At 39.0% G+C, this 19,622-nt stretch overlaps 1 protein-coding gene across 1 annotated transcript in view; it reads left to right on the top strand.

Moving 5' to 3' along the window:
- The window catches only part of LOC126334996 (sodium-independent sulfate anion transporter-like), a 159,566-nt gene that overhangs the window by 124,671 nt on the left and 15,273 nt on the right, over positions 1 to 19,622 (top strand). The window contains exons 6-11 of the mRNA XM_049997812.1: positions 1,071 to 1,248; positions 1,370 to 1,546; positions 9,190 to 9,351; positions 11,578 to 11,718; positions 12,127 to 12,272; positions 18,945 to 19,109. Of these exons, the coding sequence (XP_049853769.1) occupies positions 1,071 to 1,248; positions 1,370 to 1,546; positions 9,190 to 9,351; positions 11,578 to 11,718; positions 12,127 to 12,272; positions 18,945 to 19,109 (969 nt within the window). The remainder of the gene's footprint in view (positions 1 to 1,070; positions 1,249 to 1,369; positions 1,547 to 9,189; positions 9,352 to 11,577; positions 11,719 to 12,126; positions 12,273 to 18,944; positions 19,110 to 19,622) is intronic.

Raw genomic sequence — 19,622 nt, 5'->3', positions numbered from 1 at the left:
ATAGACTCAGTCATGAGTAAAGTGGGTGGTAGACTTTGGTTTATTGGTAGAATTGTGGGAAAATGCAATCAGTCTACAAATTGCTTGAAAATTATTTGTGCAATCCATTCTGGAATACTGCTCAAGTGTGTGAGACCTACACCAAATAGGACTAACAGAGGATATTGAATGTATACAGAGAAGAGCAGCACAAATGGACATGGGTTTGTTTTATGCATGATGCTGAAGAAAATGAACTGACAGACTCTTGAAGACAGACGTAAACTACCCCAAGAAAGCTTGCATGCAAAGTTTCAAGAATCAGTTTCAAATGATGATTCCAGGAATATACTACAACCCATTACTCATTTCTCACATAGGTACTGCGAGGAGATTAGATTTATTACAGTGTGCACAGAGGCGATTAAACAGTCATTCTCCTCACACTCAATATGTGAATGGAATAGAAAGAAACCCTAATAACTATGCACAGCATAGATGAAGATGAAATTATTGTTGCTGCAAAAGCCTCATGGACGCTGATACCAGTTTCAGTATGAATATTCCCAAATGGTTTGCACATACTCTCTTAGGTCCAAGATTGTGGAAGATCAAAATATGGAATTACTCATCAACTACTACATCACAGAGGACAATAAATAATCCCAAGGAAAAAAAGAAATATGTAGTGCTATCAGATGGTGATCAGACTACAAAGAAAATTATGAATAGTAGCACAGGAGCACTTTGAGTAAGGATTCAGAAAGAGCCTGGCAGGCAATACACAAAACTGTATGTTCTTTACAATTGAGGTTTCCCATGTTTGAAATTTTATGTTATTGCCTGGCTTTACTCTGTGATTTCAGCTCATCTGATAACATATTATTATCAATACCTTTATTAACGTGAAAATAGCCTGTAGTCTTCAGGTTTGGCTAGCACCTTTGTATTTATTATCACAACTAACTACTATTGCCTTTTTTTTCCCTTACTCATTAGGTTCAAAAATCAATCTGTGTTGTTAATTTACAGTTTCACAATTCATGAAATAATGTGATAAACTTTACTCATGTGATTTTCTTTTTTTCCAGTTATTAGCAAACATCAAAGTAGGACCAAAGGAAGACGAGCATAAGGAAACAATCCACAAAGTGGTGAACAAATTTTTGTGGCTTATTGCAACATCAAGAAATGCCATTCTAGTAATAGTATGTGGAATTATAGGGTATCAGCTTTCATTACTGGATGAAGTACCTGTTAATCTGATTGGTATGTAGAGCAAACAGAAGTTACCATAAATACAATGTTTGACCTCTTTTTTATTACTGTATACATAAAACTTGTGGCTATCACTGATCATTGAACAAATCATTCATTTTAATTTTTATAGGTTACATACCAGCAGGTCTTCCAGCATTCGAGTTACCACCATTCAGTGTGACTATAGAGTCTGGAAATTCAACAGTTTCATATTCATTTCTCGACATGTGTTCAAATCTTGGATCTGGAATATTTGTTCTACCTCTGGTTGCACTGTTAGAGAACATTGCAGTTTGCAAGGCATTTTGTAAGTAATTATCTTGATAGTAAAATTACAACTGAAGTTTATCCACCACTGGATGAACAATAAAAGGAAATAATGTATTTTGTTACATTTTTGCAGTTTTATATTAGACTCTTATTATTTTTTATTTGCTTTTCTGTACAACTAAACCAAGCATTTTGTAAGAGTGGAAACAATATATGATAACAATCAGAGACAAGATAGGATAACATAATTGAAGCTAGCAGCGGGAAACAGACAAAGACACAAACAGAGGAAGAAAAACTGCTATTTTTGTGATGATGAGGTTCTTTTCTGCCGTAATGGTCAACAAATCATTGGAAAGATAGGGGTAAAGGAGAGAACTATTCAAGAATGTCATCCAGGCAGACACGAAAGGGTAAAAGATTCCTGTTAGATTATCATTTCCTCTAGCTCTTTAAAACCACCATTGTAAATCAAGAGACAAGAAAGTTAACTCTCAAATTATCACTGGTGTAAAACAATGTTTTATTATTCAGTGCCAAAACTATTTGTATTTATTCCCACATATAACCTTGTAGCTTCCAACACTTTTCACAGGAAGCCACCACATGACAGTATTGTCATTTTGGAAGCTGTTGCCAGCTGTTTGGGACACTGCCTTTAACTAACTTCTGTCAGTTTCTTTTCTATTTCAGGTCTCACCTCTGAGAGGGAGGGTTAACTCCTCAAGGAAGGACATAAGCATAGCGGAACTTTCATTAAAGAAAGTTCATTGACTTGCTGTAAAACTGGCGTAACAGGAAATATTCAAATGTACACCTCAAAAATTTCAGATCAATGTGACTTTTCCCCCATATATCGACACTATATGTGACATGACTGCCAGTTCAAGTTCTCACATCACAGATTCTTCAAATGCCTGCATTTCCACAATTGTATGAAACAGTATCACAGTGGCAAGACAATCAGATTGCACTTTTAGGTATTAATATTAAAGTTGTCTTCAAATTACACTGTTACTGGATACGATTAGTTACATGAAGACTGATTATAATGCACAGAAATGTTTGTAGTTGTTACTCAGCAATTAACATGTTACAACCAGACTGTAACCTAGAAGTACTGCATGATCTATGTTTAGGAATGAACTGAACTTATCCCATGGAGAGTTGTAGACATACAACATATAAGATGACATGATCTTTACACAGGTATGTTAAACATAATGATGTTGAGACATCAGCATGCAGACTGAAGATTTTGGGGGTGGAGTTGGCCTTATAAAGACTAGCATATGAACATTTTAGCATTTTGGAAATGACATTTCAGTTTGAAAAATGGCTGTATTAGATTTTCTGCATTATGACAAAAATTTGGTTTAAAAGATCAGTGTAAAAATTCATGGAAGCATTTCATATGCCTGCATTGTGAATAACCCATTTACTGGTTCAGGCTTAATCTTTATAATTATTAGTGAAAATTTACACAAGTTCTTAATTACATTACTAGCTTAATTATTTAGTGAAAGGGGTAGGGTGGGGGTCATTTAGTTAATAAAATTTATGGCAACCAGCAGGTCTTCCAGCATCCAGTTACCACCATTCAGTGTGACCATAGATTCTGAAAATTCAACGGTTTCATATTCATTTCTCAACATGTGTTCAAATCTTGGATCTGGAATATTTGTTTGACCTCTGGTTGCACTATTAGAGAACATTGCAGTTTGCAAGGCATTTTGTAAGTAATTATCTTGATAGTAAAATTACAACTGAAGTTCATCCACCACTGGATAAATAATAAAACCTGCACAGAAACCAGAAGGCAGTTAAATGAACTGAGGGATTTGAAAGTGAAGCATTGCATGAAAAGAGAGTTAGACAGGGTTGTAGCCTATTCCAAATGTTATTCAATCTGAACACTGAGCAAGCAGCAAAGGAAGCCAAAGAAAAATTTGGAGCAGGAATTAAAGTTCAGGAAGAATAAAAAAAAACTTTCAGGTTTGCTGATGGTTTTGTAATTCTGTCAGAGATAGCAAAGAACTTGAGGAGCAGTTGAGCAAAATTGACGGTTCTTGAAAGGAAGATATAAGGTGAATGTCAACAAAAACAAAACAAGTATAATGGAATTGAATCAGGTGACATAGAGGGAATTAGATTAGGGAATAAGACACTAAAAATACTACACAGATCATGGCCAAGTAGAGGTAATTAAAGTGCAGGCTGGCAGTGGAAAGAAAAGTATTTCTGTTGAAGAAAAAATTTGTTGGCATCAGATATAGAGTTAAATTTCAGGAAATCTTTTCTGGAGGTATTTTTTTGAAGACTAACCATGCATGGAAGTGAAACATGGATAATAAACACTTTAGACAAGAAGGGAACAGAGGCTTTTGAAATGTGGCGTTACAGAAAAATGCTGAAGATTAGATGGGTAGATTGTTATTAAACAAAGAGGTACTGAATAGAATTGGAGCGACAAGAAATTTGTGGCATAACTTAGCTAAAAGAAGGGATCAGTTGAGGATATACATTCTGGGGCATCAAGGGATCACCAATTTAATGTTAGATGGAAGTGTGTGGGGGGGGGGGGGGGGGTGAGGGGGGGGGGGGGGGGCAGCTAAAAATTTTAGACGGAGACCAAGAGACGAATAGAGTAATCAGATTCAGAATGATGTTGGTTGCAGTAGTTATTTGGAGATGAAGAGGCTCGAACAGGATAGATTAGCATGTAGAGCTGCATCAAACCAATCTTTGGACTGAAGAACACAACAACAACTGTAAATTCCACTTTTTCCGAAATGCTTTTCTTGCTATTGCCAATCTGCGTTTTATGCCCTTTCTGTTTCAGCCATCATAACTTATTTTGCTGCCCAAGTTGCAAAACTCAAAGACTTCATTTAATGTCACATTTCTTAGACATATTCTATCAGCACTACTGCATTGAATTTGACTACATTCTATTGCCGTTGTTTTACTTTTGTTGATATTCATAATTATAAACTCTCTTCCAGACACTATCTATTATGTCCAACTGCTCTTCCAAGTCCTTTGCTGTATCTGCTAGAATTACAATGTTATTTGCAAACCACAAAGTTTTTATTTCTGTTTGCTGAAGTTTAATTTCCTTTCCAAATTTCTCCTTGATTTCCTTTAGTGCTTGCTCAATGTACAGACTAAATAACATTGGGAATAGGCTGCAATTCTGCCTGCTTTCTCACTCCTTTCTCAATCACTGCTAAATAATAATAATAATAATAAAAAGTAATCATCCAAATGTGACAGAAATTGGTTTATGTGATGTACATGTACAATTTCAGATAAACTGGATGATTTTTTCAAGAGAAAGAGCTTCACCAACTGAGCTAGTCAGTAGCATGACGGGCTCTTATCCAAGCATTTATTTGGCTTGGCATTGACTGACAGAGCTCTTGGATGTCCTCCTGAGCGATCTATCTATCTGTATCCTGATCCTGCTCCAGCTACTGCCGGGTCTGGCTCCTGACGAGTCCTCTCCATTTGGCTCAGTCCTCCCACCACTTTTCTTCCTCCACTTGCTGCCAGGTCACACCTCTCCTTTCCACAGATATTCTCACTCCCATTTCCCACTGTGTTCTTGGGCACCCTTTACGTCTTTTTTTGTCCATCTTTAGTTCTTCCATTATTTTGGGGAGTCTCTGCCCACGCATCCTCTTAACATGCCCATACCACCGTAATCTCTCTCTCTTTTTTTTTTCAGTTTCTTCCCTCATACTTTCTTGTTTAAGGTCTTTTCTAATATCTACATTTCTTATTCTGTCCATTTGTGTTTTTCCCTTCACTGCTCCAAGAAATCTCATTTCGCCTGCTTGCAGTCTGCTCCAGTCTCTTTCTCTCATTGTCCATGTTTCTCCTCCATAGGTGACAATAGGGAAGTAATAACTCTTGTACATAAGGAGTTTTGCTTTTTCTTAAACTTCCGTATTCCAAACCAGGTGTTTTAGTGTTTGGTAGAAATTGCCTCCCTTCTGTAACCTCCTATTAATTTCGTTGGTTATTCTTCCATCACTAGATATTTCACTCCCTAAATAAGTGAAACTGTTGACAACTTTGAGGGGTTCTCCATTCAAAGTAATATTTCTTTTGATCCCTTTGTCTCTTCCCAATAAAATTGCTTCACTCTTATCTTTATTTATTTTTATCCAAACCTTTTCATTAATTCCTTCCACGCATCAAGTTGTAGCTGTACATCTACATCTTTATCACCCCATATTGCCATATCATCTACAATAATCATCTTTTTGTCTTTTTTCTTTTACTATATCCTTAACTGCACTATTCATTCCCTCCATCACAGCACTAAAAAGTGCAGGAGATAGAATACTCCCTTGTTTAAGTCATTGTCTTATTTCGAAGTATTCAGAGTTCCCCAATGGTGTTCTAATTCTACCATTGTGTCCGCTATACATTGTCTTTATTACATTAATGTATCCATCTTCTATATATGTCGTCTTCATTTCTTCCCAGAGTCTTTCCTTGTTAACTGAGTCATATGCCTTTTCTATGTCTATAAAAATCATTATCACCCTTTTGTTATACTCCCAACTTTTTTCCATCGGTTGATGGATAGAAAATTTCAGGTCGATCGTGCTACTTCCTTTCCTAAACCCATGGTGTTCTTCACTCAGCTCCTTTTCTATCTTTTCACTTATTCGGTTTAGAAAATTCTTTCAAAAATCTTGGCTGTATGACTCATAAGGATTATTCCTCTATAGTTTTTACAAAGTCTTTTATTGCCTTTTTTGAAGATGAGGACAATGTCTCCCCTTCAATCATCAGGTATTGTACTATTTCTCCACACACTTGATAATACTCTGTACAGTCACTGCATTCCCACTGGATCTGCTGCTCTTATCATGTCCACTGATACTTCATCAGGTCCTGGAACTTTCCTGTCATTCATCTTCTTCACAGCTGTTTCCGTTTCTTTCTGTGTAATTTGTCCTAATTCTGCCTCCCAACATCTCTCAATTTCTCCATGATTTGTTGTTTCCTTGTGTACCTGCTCCTCAGCATTTAACAGTTTCTTAAAATGTACTCTCCAGATATCTTTTGTATTCCCTGGAACTTGAATCACAGTACCATCCTCTGTTTCCATCTTTACTGGTACATCAGAAGCCTTCCTTTTATTTTTCATCATTTTATAGAACATTTTGTTATTGCTCTTCACATCTTCTTCAAGATTTTTTGTAAACTCTTCCCATGCCTTTTTCTTTGCCGTTTCCGCTATTTCTCTGCACTTCTTCTTTTCCTCTATATATCTTTTATGGTCTTCATCATCTTTAGTTTTCCACCACTTTCTCCATACCCCGTTTTTTCTTCTAACTGCTTGGATTGTGGTATCATCCCACCAACCTGTCTGTCTTACTTTTTCCTTTCCAGATGTTCTGCCACATACTTTTAGTGCTGCTTCGACTAAAGTGTCTTGAATAAACTCCATTCTTTTTCTACATCACAGAAAACTTCTTTTGGAAAGACATTTTGATATTGTGTCCAATTGGCACAATCCAGAGCTGGTTGGAGAAATCTGCCCGTAATGAAACATTCTCAAGTGGGGAGAGATCTGGCAACCTTTCCAGCCAAGGTTTGGTTTGGCAAGCACGAAGACAAGCAGTAGAAACTTTTGCTATGTGTGGGTGGGCATTGCCTTGCTGAAATATAAGCCCAGGATGGCTTGTCATGAAGGCCAACAACACGTGATGTTGACATTCTGCTGCGCTGTAAGGATGCCACAGATGACAACCAAAGGGATCTTGTTATGCAAAGAAATGACACCTACACCATCACACCTGGAATCTAATTGACTGCAATAAAATTGTCTTCGGTGATGAGGCCTGCTTCAGATTGAGCCCTGACGACCAGCAGACATGTGTCTGTAGATGCCATGGACAATGACAGGATACTAGCCTTACTGTCATCTGCTATATGAGCTGACAACCAGGAGCGATGATCTGGGCTTTTTGTAGCAGGACCCCTTTGGTTGTCATCTGTGGCACCCTACAGCACAGCGGTATGTGAGTGTTATTCTACATACCACATTGTTTCCCTTCATGGCTAACTTTCCTGCGTTTACATTTCAGCAAGATAATGCCTGCCCTGCTTGTCTTCATGCTTGGCAAACCCCACTTTGGCTAGCCAGGTTGCCTGATCTCTCCCCAACTGAGAATGTTTGAAGCATTATCGGCAGGGCCCTCCATCCAGCTCGGGATTTTGACAATCTAACATGCCAATTGGCCATAATTTGGCATAATATCCCACAACTCTGTTAAACAATACCAAGCCAAATAATTGCTTGCATAAGGACCAGAGGGGGAGCAACATGTTATTGACTTGCCCAATTTGCTAAGTTCTTTCTCTCAAATTTTTCTGAATTTGTAATCATTCGTTTGCCTGTACACATACATCACATCTACTGATTTCCATCCCATTCAAGTAGTTCCTTTGCGGTGCATCAGTTTTTTTTTATTTTTTTTAGTGCACTTTAAATAAAGGTTTGCTTCTTTTCGTCCTATCTTCTAAGATGAGCCATATGATCAGTATTGCCCCACATATTCTACATTTGTCTGGCACACTAACTGATTGTTCCATAGGTCAGCGTCCACAACTTTTTCTATTCTTCTGTGAATAATTTGCTTCAGTGCTTCATAACCATGACTTATTACACTTGATGGTTTGATAGTATTTAGGTCTGTCTTATTTGGAATTGGAATTATTACGTTCTTGTCAAACTTTGGAGTTTTTTGCCCTGTCTCATATCTTGCAAACCAAGAGGAATAGTTTTGTCATGACTGGTTCTCCCAGGGATCTCAACATTTCTGAGAATATTTCACCTACCCTTGGGGCCTTGTTTCATCGTACCTCTTTCAGTACTATATCAAATTCTTCTTGCAGTATCATATTTCTCATCTCATTTTCATTTACTTCCTCTGCCATGTATATAATATTGTATTCAAGTTCATCCCCCTCATAGAGCCCTTTTGTGTACTCCTTCCACTACCATCTGAACTCTTGATATTCATACTACTGCTTCTCTTTCCTTCAAAAGTTTCTTTAACTTTCCTACAGGTGGTAAGTATCTTTGCCCTAGTATTGCATACTTCTGAAGCCTTGCATTTCTCATCTAACCATTCTTGCTTAGCCGTTTTGCATATTCTGTTAATCTCATTTACTAAAATTTTTATTTCTTTGCATCTACTTGTTTAGGTTTCCTCCATTTGCCAGTTAAATTCCGTATCTTCTATGTTATCCAAGGTTTTCTACTAGCTCTTGCCATTTGTACTTGTTTGATCCTCTGCTGCCTTCACCATTTCATCCCTCAAAGCTACCCATTGGTCCTCTACAGTATTCCGTTTCTTTTTCAGTCGACAAAGCTCCATTTGAAACTCTCAATAGCCTCAGGCTTGTTCAATTTACCTACCTTTTTACAGGGCATTTGTTTGAGTCTGCTATTTTTCAGCCCTCTCCAACAATGTTTATCCTGACTGGACAGTGTGTTATCTAATTATTACAATGTGCTCAGTACAATGCATTCTCTTCCACTCCTTTGTTTTTTATTTCTTAGATTTTTATTTTTTCTGAAAGAAACCATTGTACAAAACATTTTAACTAACTTCAGCATTAACACTAATAAGGTATTTCTTATACTTGTAGCAAATGGTAAACCAACAGATGCTACACAAGAACTTCTCGCCATTGGAGTCTGCAACATTGGTAATTCATTTGTTCAAGGATTTCCTGGAAGTGGTTCATTGTCTCGTAGTGCTGTTAATAATTCAAGTGGTGTGAGGACAACTCTAGGAGGCCTCTACACAGGTAATAATAATAATAATAATAATAATAATAATTATTATAATAATAATAATTCACAGTTTTATCCACTCCAAACAAACTCAAACTTTAATCCAGCAGTTGTTCACAAAATTTTGTTTATTGTGTCTGTTGCATAATATTAATTACCTTCCTCATACTATCAGAAAAAACCATTTTGTATTTCTGTTTTAAGACTATGGCACGATTAAAAGTTTAAATTGAATATCTTTCAGAATGCCAAGGGTACTTCTTGAGCTAGCTAATGATTTGCCTTCAGGCAAAATCAAACAATGGAAAATCCAGGACGGAATTTAATAGTATTATGGGAAGGATAGTTGCTACTCACCAAATAGCGGAGATGTTGAGTCCCAGTTAGGCTTAAGAAAAAGACTGTCAGAAAGTGATCTTTCAGCCAACAATGCCTTGTCAAAAAGAGATAAAACACATACAACACAAACACACACACACACATGGCCACAGTCTCTGGCAGCTAAGCTGTGATCAGAGGTGGATGATGATAGAGGCAGATGGGTGGTGGGGGTAAGGAGGAGACTGGTGCGGGAGAGAGAGTGATAGCAGGGTAGGGGTGGGAGATGGCAAAGCACTTCTTGTCGGAATGATCTGGGATTAGGTGGAGAGAGGATAGGGCAGCTACGTGCATTTGGGGCATTAGCCGGGCAGGGGAGAGATGGGGGTGGGGGTGGGGGTGGGGGAATGGAAAAGGAGAGAAGTAAAAGGACTGGGTGTGTTGGTGGAATAGAGGCTGTACAGTGTGTGAATGGGAACAAGGAAGTAACTAGATAGGTAAAGACAATCTCTAATGAAGTCTGAGATCAGGAGGTTTACGGGAATGTAGGGCATGTTGCAGGGAGAGTTCTCACCTGTGTAGTTCAGAAAACCTGGTGTTGGTAAGAGGGTACTAGATGGCACAGGCTCTGAAGCAGTCACTGACATGAAGAATGTATTGTTGGGCAGTGTACTCAGCAGCAGGGTGGTCCAGCTGTTTCTTGTCCACAGTTTGTCAGTGGCAATTTATTTGGATAGACAGCTTGTTGGTTGTCATGCTCACATAGAATGCAGCACATTGGTTAAAGCTTAACTAACAGTTATGTCATGGCTGGCTCTCCCAAGGCTAGCAGTAGTTCTGACATAATGTCTTCTAATCCAGGAGCCTTATTATGACTTAAGTCTTTCAGTGCTTTGTCAAATTCTTCTTCCAGTATCATATCTCCTATCTCATTTTCATCTACATCCTCTTCCCATTGTATACTCTCTCTAAGTACTTGTTCTAGCTTTCATCTTTCCCTTCTTTGCTTAGTACTTTTTTCCATCTGGCCTCTTGACATTTGTACAACTGCTTATTTTTTCTCTAAAAAGGCCTCTTTATTTTTCCTGTGGTAGTATCTATCTTTCCCTAGTAAAATATTTTTAATCCTTCCATTTGCCTGTGACTCAGCATCTGTGCTATATGGTAAGTAGCAACTATCCTTTTCATAATATTGTAATGATATTGCCTGATATTGCAACAAATCTCCAAATTTATGTATGAAACTAGTATTCAATGTCTCATAGCCACAATGTGGCACAGAATGTTTGTTGTTGAATTATATAATGAAACCACATCACATGTCTTGCAGGGCTAAATAAACCCTGTCCCGTATTATACAGTTATTTGGAATGATGAAGCATATACTCAGCACTAAGGCACTCATTGTGTTTTGTTGCTTTAGAATATCTATGTGCTTTTTCTAGTCATGTTACTTTACAACTGGAATTCTTCTTAAATATTGTGTGTACTGTTTGCTGACTGAAGAAAAAAGAAGAAAAGAAAAATAAATACAGTTAAAGGGCAGGCAAACCTTTGGATATTGCATTACAGTGGGTATGATGTAGTTTGAAATTGAATAACTGTTCATTGTCTTTCATGACCACCACCTGGAGAAAAACTATAGAAAACCATATAATTCAAACTACACTTGAAAATTTGCAGTGAGAACCAATATATAGAACATTCATTAGTTTCATTGCTCAGAGCCACTAGAAAAAAGAAAAAAGTGTGTAAGTATTTCCCATTTCCAAATTTGTTCTTCAGTATAGAAATTACTATAGTTACACACAAATAATTGCTGAAGTAAAATTAATCTACTCACTCAGAATCTTTTGAGAAGCATTTTGTGCTACATTACAGAAAAGGTTATGTGTTTAACTAATACTATTTACTACTTACAGGACTTTTGGTGATTCTATCACTGCTCTTTTTTACCCAGTACTTCTACTTCATACCAAAAGCAAGCCTTGCAGCTATTATTATTGCTGCAGTAATATTTATGGTAGAGCTGCATGTTGTTGTTCCTATCTGGAAGACGAGCAGTAAGTGTCATGGTGCAGTATTGCTGATTATACTAGTATATAGGTGCTAGAACGTAACATAAGTGCTCTCTCTCTCTCTCTCTCTCTCTCTCTCTCTCTCTCTCTCTCTCTCTCTCTCTCTCTCTGTGTGTGTGTGTGTGTGTGTGTGTGTGTGTGTGTGTGTGTGTGTGTGTGTGTGTGTGTGTGTGAGTGTGTAATTTTCCAGTCTTCTCTTCATGTTGCCTCTTTTGATGTCTTCACAAGATGAATACTAGTCTGTTAAGTACAAGTACATTCAACACTGCCAGTGTTACATTATGTAAGTGGAATGTCTGAACCTCTGCTGTCACTTAGTAAGTAGAATGTTTTCTACCTATATGTAACTGGCATAATTTTATCAGAGGCTGTTATACTTGACGTGCTTTTCAGAACAGGACCTCATTCCTGGCTTTGCTACCTTTATTGCCTGCTTGGTGCTGCAACTAGAACTGGGAATCGTTGTTGGCATTGGAGTGAATATTCTGTTTGTTCTCTTCAATATTGCAAGACCAAAAATAAGAATTGAAACCAACACAGTAAGTACCCTACTTTCAGCGCTTCCTCCATTTGTGGACAATGTAACTTTAACAGTCAAAATTTGTACTTGGATACCTGAATTAACATTTTACTTGTGTTAATGCATTACATATAGGTATCTTATGCTATGAAATGGACAAGTTATGTCCCATCTTCTAAACCGGTTAACAAAATTAAGAAAAGTATAGTAGCTACTCATCATGTAGCGGAGATGCTCAATCGCAGAGAGGCACAACAAAAAGACTGTCAGAAAATGAACCTCAGCAGCCAAAGACTGCAATTATGTGTGAGTTGTGTTTGCATGAGTGTGTATGTATGTTTTATCTCTGATGAAGGCCTTCTTGGCCAAAAGCTCAACTTCTGACAGCCTTTTTGTTCTGCATATCTGTGACTGAGCATCTCCACTATATTGTGAGTAGTAACTATCCTTTTCATAATATTGTTATATTCCATATTGGATTTTCCATTGTTGAATCTAAACTAGTTACGAAATATGTAGATAATAATATGGTAACCATATCATCTTTCTGCGCACCTTGAAAAACTCACAGGCACATGAAATAACAAAAGAGAAATATACACTCCTGGAAATTGAAATAAGAACACCGTGAATTCATTGTCCCAGGAAGGGGAAACTTTATTGACACATTCCTGGGGTCAGATACATCACGTGATCACACTGACAGAACCACAGGCACATAGACACAGGCAAAAGAGCATGCACAATGTCAGCACTGGAGCAGTGTATATCCACCTTTCGCAGCAATGCAGGCTGCTATTCTCCCATGGAGACGATCGTACAGATGCTGGATGTAGTCCTATGGAACGGCTTGCCATGCCATTTCCACCTGGCGCCTCACTTGGACCAGCGTTCGTGCTGGACGTGCAGACCGCGTGAGACGACGCTTCATCCAGTCCCAAACATGCTCAATGGGGGACAGATCCGGAGATCTTGCTGGCCAGGGTAGTTGACTTCCACCTTCTAGAGCACGTTGGGTGGCACGGGATACATGCGGACGTGCATTGTCCTGTTGGAACAGCAAGTTCCCTTGCCGGTCTAGGAATGGTAGAACGATGGGGTCTATGATGGTTTGGATGTACCGTGGACTATTCAGTGTCCCCTCGACGATCACCAGAGGTGTACGGCCAGTGTAGGAGATCGCTCCCCACACCATGATGCCGGGTGTTGGCCCTAAGTGCCTCGGTCGTATGCAGTCCTGATTGTGGCGCTCACCTGCACGGAGCCAAACACGCATACGACCATCACTGGCACCAAGGCAGAAGCGACTCTCATCGCTGAAGACGACACGTCTCCATTCGTCCCTCCATTCACGCCTGTCGCGACACCACTGGAGGCGGGCTGCACGATGTTGGGGCGTGAGCGGAAGACGGCCTAACGGTGTGCGGGACCGTAGCCCAGCTTCATGGAGACGGTTGTGAATGGTCCTCGTCGATACCCCAGGAGCAACAGTGTCCCTAATTTGCTGGGAAGTGGCGGTGCGGTCCCCTACGGCACTTCGTAGGATCCTACGGTCTTGGCGTGCATCCGTGCGTCGCTGCTGTCCGGTCCCAGGTCGACGGGCACGTGCACCTTCCGCCGACCACAGGCGACAACATCGATGTACTGTGGAGACCTCACGCCCCACGTGTTGAGCAATTCGGCGGTACGTCCACCCGGCCTCCCGCATGCCCACTATACGCCCTCGCTCAAAGTCCATCAACTGCACATACGGTTCACGTCCACGCTGTCGCGGCATGCTACCAGTGTTAAAGACTGCGATGGAGCTCCGTATGCCACGACAAACTGGCTGACACTGACGACGGCGGTGCACAAATGCTACGCAGCTAGCGCCATTCGACGGCCAACACCGCGGTTCCTGGTGTGTCCGCTGTGCCGTGCATGTGATCATTGCTTGTACAGCCCTCTCGCAGTGTCCGGAGCAAGTATGGTGGGTCTGACACACCGGTGTCAATGTGTTCTTTTTTCCATTTCCAGGAGTGTAGTTAACTAACTGTATGGATACATTTCTTCATCATTAAGAATGAGGAAAATTCACTTTAGTATCAAATAATGGAAGTGTTACAATATTTCCTCGCACATGACATTGTCATGTTTTTCATACTCACGCGTATTACCTACACACAGTCATAGTATATATCTGCTAAGCATAAGTGACCAATGTATCATTGAATATCTTACAGAAGCCTCTTCAAACATCTGGAAATTCTTATTTTCACTTCCAATTTTATTTACTCTTTAATTATATTTGTAGCTAACAATAAAAGTCAATGTAAGATAATGTATCATTCACAGAAATTAAAACACAAAAAATTGTTTCCATGTAGACTTTGCCTCCTCATCTAACACAGAGCAGAAAATGGGATTTTGTCTTCTGTTGCAAATGCCTTCAAGAGGCTCCCATCAGATAGAAAGTTAGAAACTAGGAATATCTATAAGTTCCATAGAAAATTACAGGAGTCCTTATTTGCTACTCCTTCTACAAGTTAATTGACTTTGAGAATCAAGGCTGAAGGTTCTTGTTTAGCTTCATAAAAAACATAAATTTTCATTGTTGACGATGTTTTCTATGTATGGTATGTTAGTAACTGCTGTTCATTGATAAATATGTGTAGTCATGTAAATGTTAGACTACTATTACGATATGAACAGCAGTTATTTAATATAACTGAAGTGGCAGTATTTTTCTAGGTAGCACCTATCATATTAATTTTACTCTACTAAATTTAGCCTGAAAAAGTAAAAGAAAGTTACCATACTTAAAGTGGTCAAATTGTGGGTTTCAATTGAACTTTTCTCTCGATGATGTGTATCTCCTAGTTGTTTCTATAAGACTTTGGTAAGGTATTCATTTCCTCAGATCTTTCAATATGCCAAAACTTTTCCTGCCTTTGCTTCTTTTTCTGACTACTTTTGCTTTAACAAGAATTTTCTGACAATAATTTTGCCTTTGAATGTGTTCAATCTGGCTTGATTTTCTCTTTCTCATATCCACCAGTAGGGTTCTAGTTTCTTTCACTTTCTCAAATTCTTCAGCATTTCTTATTGCTTGTGCCCATTTAATTTTCTCTACTCTTCTTCATTGCAAGATTTCAAAGCTTTACAAGTATCTCTCATATTTCTTGCTTATTGTCCAAGGTTCTGAGCCATTACAACTGCACACCAAATAAAGAATCTTGCAAATCACTTTTTTATGTTGTTTCTTATTACATTTGTAAGAAAGTGTCATATTTTTCTAAAGGCTTTTTATTCATATATCATTTTACTATTCACTCCAAAATTATCTGATGATCTCCTTCACTCTCTGTGACCTCTTGATCTCGCATATTTAATCACTTTCATTTCCTCTCCACTTTTATTGTAGCTATACTAGTGAAGGCTATGTCCACAAGTCTTTCACCATAGGTGTTAAACAGGGGTGGAGATATTTAATAACTTCATCTCACACTTTCTCTTGATGGCCATTTTATCTATTTCTTCCTCCTACCATTGTCCTGTGTCTTACAAATAATTCCCTACTAATCTCCTGTTATTCCATTCTGTTCTCATTTTCTACAATATTTTAAACATTGCCTTCCATTTCCCCTAAAGCACTTTATTAAGTTATGAAAATAAAATAGAAAGAAACTTCCACATGGGAAAAATATATTAAAAACAAAGATTCCAAGACTTATCAAGTGGGAAAGTGCCAGTAGATAGGCACAATGAATAAAACACACAAACACACACACAGAATTTCGAGATTTTGCAACCGGCGGCTGCTTCGTCAGGAAAGAGGGAAGGAAAAGGAAAGATGAAAGGATGTGGGTTTTAAGGGAGAGGGTAAGGAGTCATTCCAATCCCGGGAGCGGAAAGACTTACCTTAGGGGGAAAAAAGGATAGGTATATACTCGCACACACACACACACACACACACACACACATACACACACACACACACACACACACACACACACACACACACACACACACACACACACACACACACACATACGCATATCCATCCATACATACACAGAGACAAGCAGACATATTTAAAGGCAAAGAGTATGGGCAGAGATGTAAGTCAAGGCGGAAGTGTGGAGGCAAAGATGATGTTGAATGACAGGTAAGGTATGAGTGGCGGCAACTTGAAATTAGCGTAGATTGAGGCCTGGTGGATAACGAGAAGAGAGGATATATTGAAGGGCAAGTTCCCATCTCCGGAGTTTGGATAGGTTGGTGTTTGGGAAGTATCCAGATAACTCGGACGGTGTAACACGGTGCCAAGATGTGCTGGCCGGGCACCAAGGCATGTTTAGCTACAGGGTGATCCTCATTACCAACAAACACTGTCTGCCTGTGTCCATTCATGTGAATGGACAGTTTGTTGCTGGTCATTCCCACATAGAAACCGTCACAGTGTAGGCAGGTCAGTTGGTAAATCACGTGGGTGCTTTCACACGTGAATGGACAGTTTGTTGCTGGTCATTCCCACATAGAAACCGTCACAGTGTAGGCAGGTCAGTTGGTAAATCACGTGGGTGCTTTCACACGTGGCTCTGCCTTTGATCGTATACACTTTCCAGGTTACAGGACTGGAGTAGGTGGTGGTGGGAGGGTGCATAGGACAGGTTTTGCACCGGGAGTGGTTGCAAGGGTAGGAGCCAGAGGGTAGGGAAGGTGGTTTGGGGATTTCGTAGGGATGAACCAAGAGGTTACGAAGGTTAGGTGGACGGCGGAAAGACACTCTTGGTGAAGTGGGGAGGATTTCATGAAGGATGGATCTCATTTCGGGGCAGGATTTTAGGAAGTCCTATCCCTGCTGGAGAGCCACATTCAGAGTCTGATCCAGTCCCAGGAAGTATCCTGTCACAAGTGGGGCACTTTTGGGGTTCTTCTGTGAGAGGTTCTGGGTTTGAGGGGATGAGGAAAAAGCTCTGGTTATCTGCTTCTGTACCAGGTCGGGAGGGTAGTTGTGGGATGCGAAAGCTGTTTTCAGGTTGTTGGTGTAATGGTCCAGGGATTCAGGACTGGAGCAGATTCGTTTGCCACGAAGGCCTGGTCTGTAGGGAAGGGACTGTTTGATATGGAATGGGTGGCAGCTGTCATAATGGAGGTACTGTTGCTTGTTGGTGGGTTTGATGTGTGAAGCTCGCCATTGGACAGATGGAGGTCAATGTCAAGGAAAGTGGCATGGGATTTGGAGTAGGACCAGGTGAATCTGATGGAACCAAAGGAGTTGAGGTTGGAGAGGAAATTCTGGAGTTGTTCTTCACTGTGAGTCCAGATCATGAAGATGTCATCAATAAATCTGTACCAAACTTTGGGTTGGCAGGCTTGGGTAACCAAGAAAACTTCCTCTAAGTGACCCATAAATAGGTTGGCATACGAGGGGGCCACCCTGGTACCCATGGCTGTTCCCTTTAATTGTTGGTATGTCTGGCCTTCAAAAGTGAAGAAATTGTGAGTCAGGATGAAGCTGGCTATTGTGCCTACCTATCGGCGCTTTCCCGCTTGGTAAGTCTTGGAATCTTTGTTTTTAATTTATTAAGTTATGAAATATACATATTTCTTCCTATTGACTTCATCATAGTTTCTGTCAACACGCATCCAATGGTTTCTCTGATTACCTTCTCTCTCCTTAATCCAAACTGATCCATAAGTTGTTATCTCTCTTGTCATCCAAGCATCACAGTGTTGTATGATTAATAGCATAATATTTTACAATGGTTAATTTGTTTCTCTGTCTTTAATGCGTAACACCAGTCACTCCACACCCATAAAGATTATCTTAATTGTAGGATTTGTCAAACCTAGTGAAATAAAGAAAGCACTGGTAATGTAATGCTCTGGCCACATAGAAACAGATAAAACTGTCTACTCACCAAAGTAATATGGAACAGTAGTTCTAGAGACAGAAATTCTTAGGGTGAATCTCAACTTTTCTGTTTATTGATTCATTCAGATGTCATATTTTGTTGATCTTTTCATAAAGAAGAACCTCCAGGGAAGTGGGCAGTATCAGAGTATTAATTACATAGAATACCAGACATGAGAAACTGCTTTCATACAATACCTTTAACGACCATTATTCTCCAGTTCCCTGTGTGTGCCTAAAAGGCAGTAAATTAATATAGTTAACTTAAAGCAAATAAAAAGAAAAGAAAACTTAAAAACTGATGTTTTTATTTCTTATACAAAGTAGCTGTAGTTTATCTATTTTTGTTTACTATTTACAAGAGTGTTCTAAGAACTGTTGTGGATCACATTACATGCTGTCAGAATAGTATGTATGTATTTTAGCTATCCCCTAATCTAGAACCCATGATCCCATCTTTCTTAACCACCGTGGAAAAGTAGGCACAAGAAATGTGTAGAGCAGATGTGAAAAATAACTCGAGACAACAGTTAAAAATCACAATAAGAGATTGCCTGAGGAACACATCTTTTTTGCATGTCTGATGTGTTGTTGCCACATACCATTATATTCCATTAAACAGATTATTTGTCTATCTAAAGTATTTCAACATAGATTCACATAATACCATTTATAATAGTCATATGTCAGGATATCTTTTCTTTATTCATTTAAGAACAAGTTTTGAACAAAGATATCAAGTAATTGATGAAGAATAATGGGCAGTTAATTTCAGTTAAACTTTTGTTACAGACACTGGAAGGTGTGGAATATTTGGAAATAACTCCTGACAGGTGCTTGATCTTCCCATCAGTTGATTATGTACGCAATTTGGTGATGAAGCACAGCATGAGGAATGACATGCCTGTTGTCATTAACTGCACTCATGTATTTAAAGCAGATTACACAGCTGCCAAGGTAAATTATTTAGTACCCTTTTTCCAGAATGTGAGATCTCTTAATGTAATAATATGACTGATGACTGATAGTACAGTACCATATAGTAAGACTGTGAGCATATCTTTGACTGCAGCTAAGAGTCAACAGTAACAATAATTGAAAAACAAGTGAAATAAACTTACACCACCACTCACCAGATTTTTGTAAATGAAATGGAAAACAAAAAGCCAATGAAAAACTATTCTGAAACACCTCTCTTGGGAACAAAGAGGTAAATGCCAGACTTTTGTAGTGAATTGAAAATGATTCTCTTTTATGGAATTTATCAGTACTGGCAAAATAATGTGGATTTTTGTAATGCATTCTGGAAACAAAGTGTCAGAGCCCAGAATTCACTATTAGGTGCAAAGACTACAAAAGTGAGACTGAGAAAATAATTGATCATACTGATCTTCTGTTTACAATGTAGGAAAAGACAGAGTGCTACTTACTGTAAAGAAGACATATCAAGTTGCAGACAGGCACAATTAA

This window comes from Schistocerca gregaria, chromosome 2 (assembly GCF_023897955.1).
Source record: "Schistocerca gregaria isolate iqSchGreg1 chromosome 2, iqSchGreg1.2, whole genome shotgun sequence".
NCBI lineage: Eukaryota > Metazoa > Arthropoda > Insecta > Orthoptera > Acrididae > Schistocerca > Schistocerca gregaria.
Note: the sequence above shows the minus strand (reverse complement) of the source record. Positions and strands in the feature narration are given on the sequence as shown.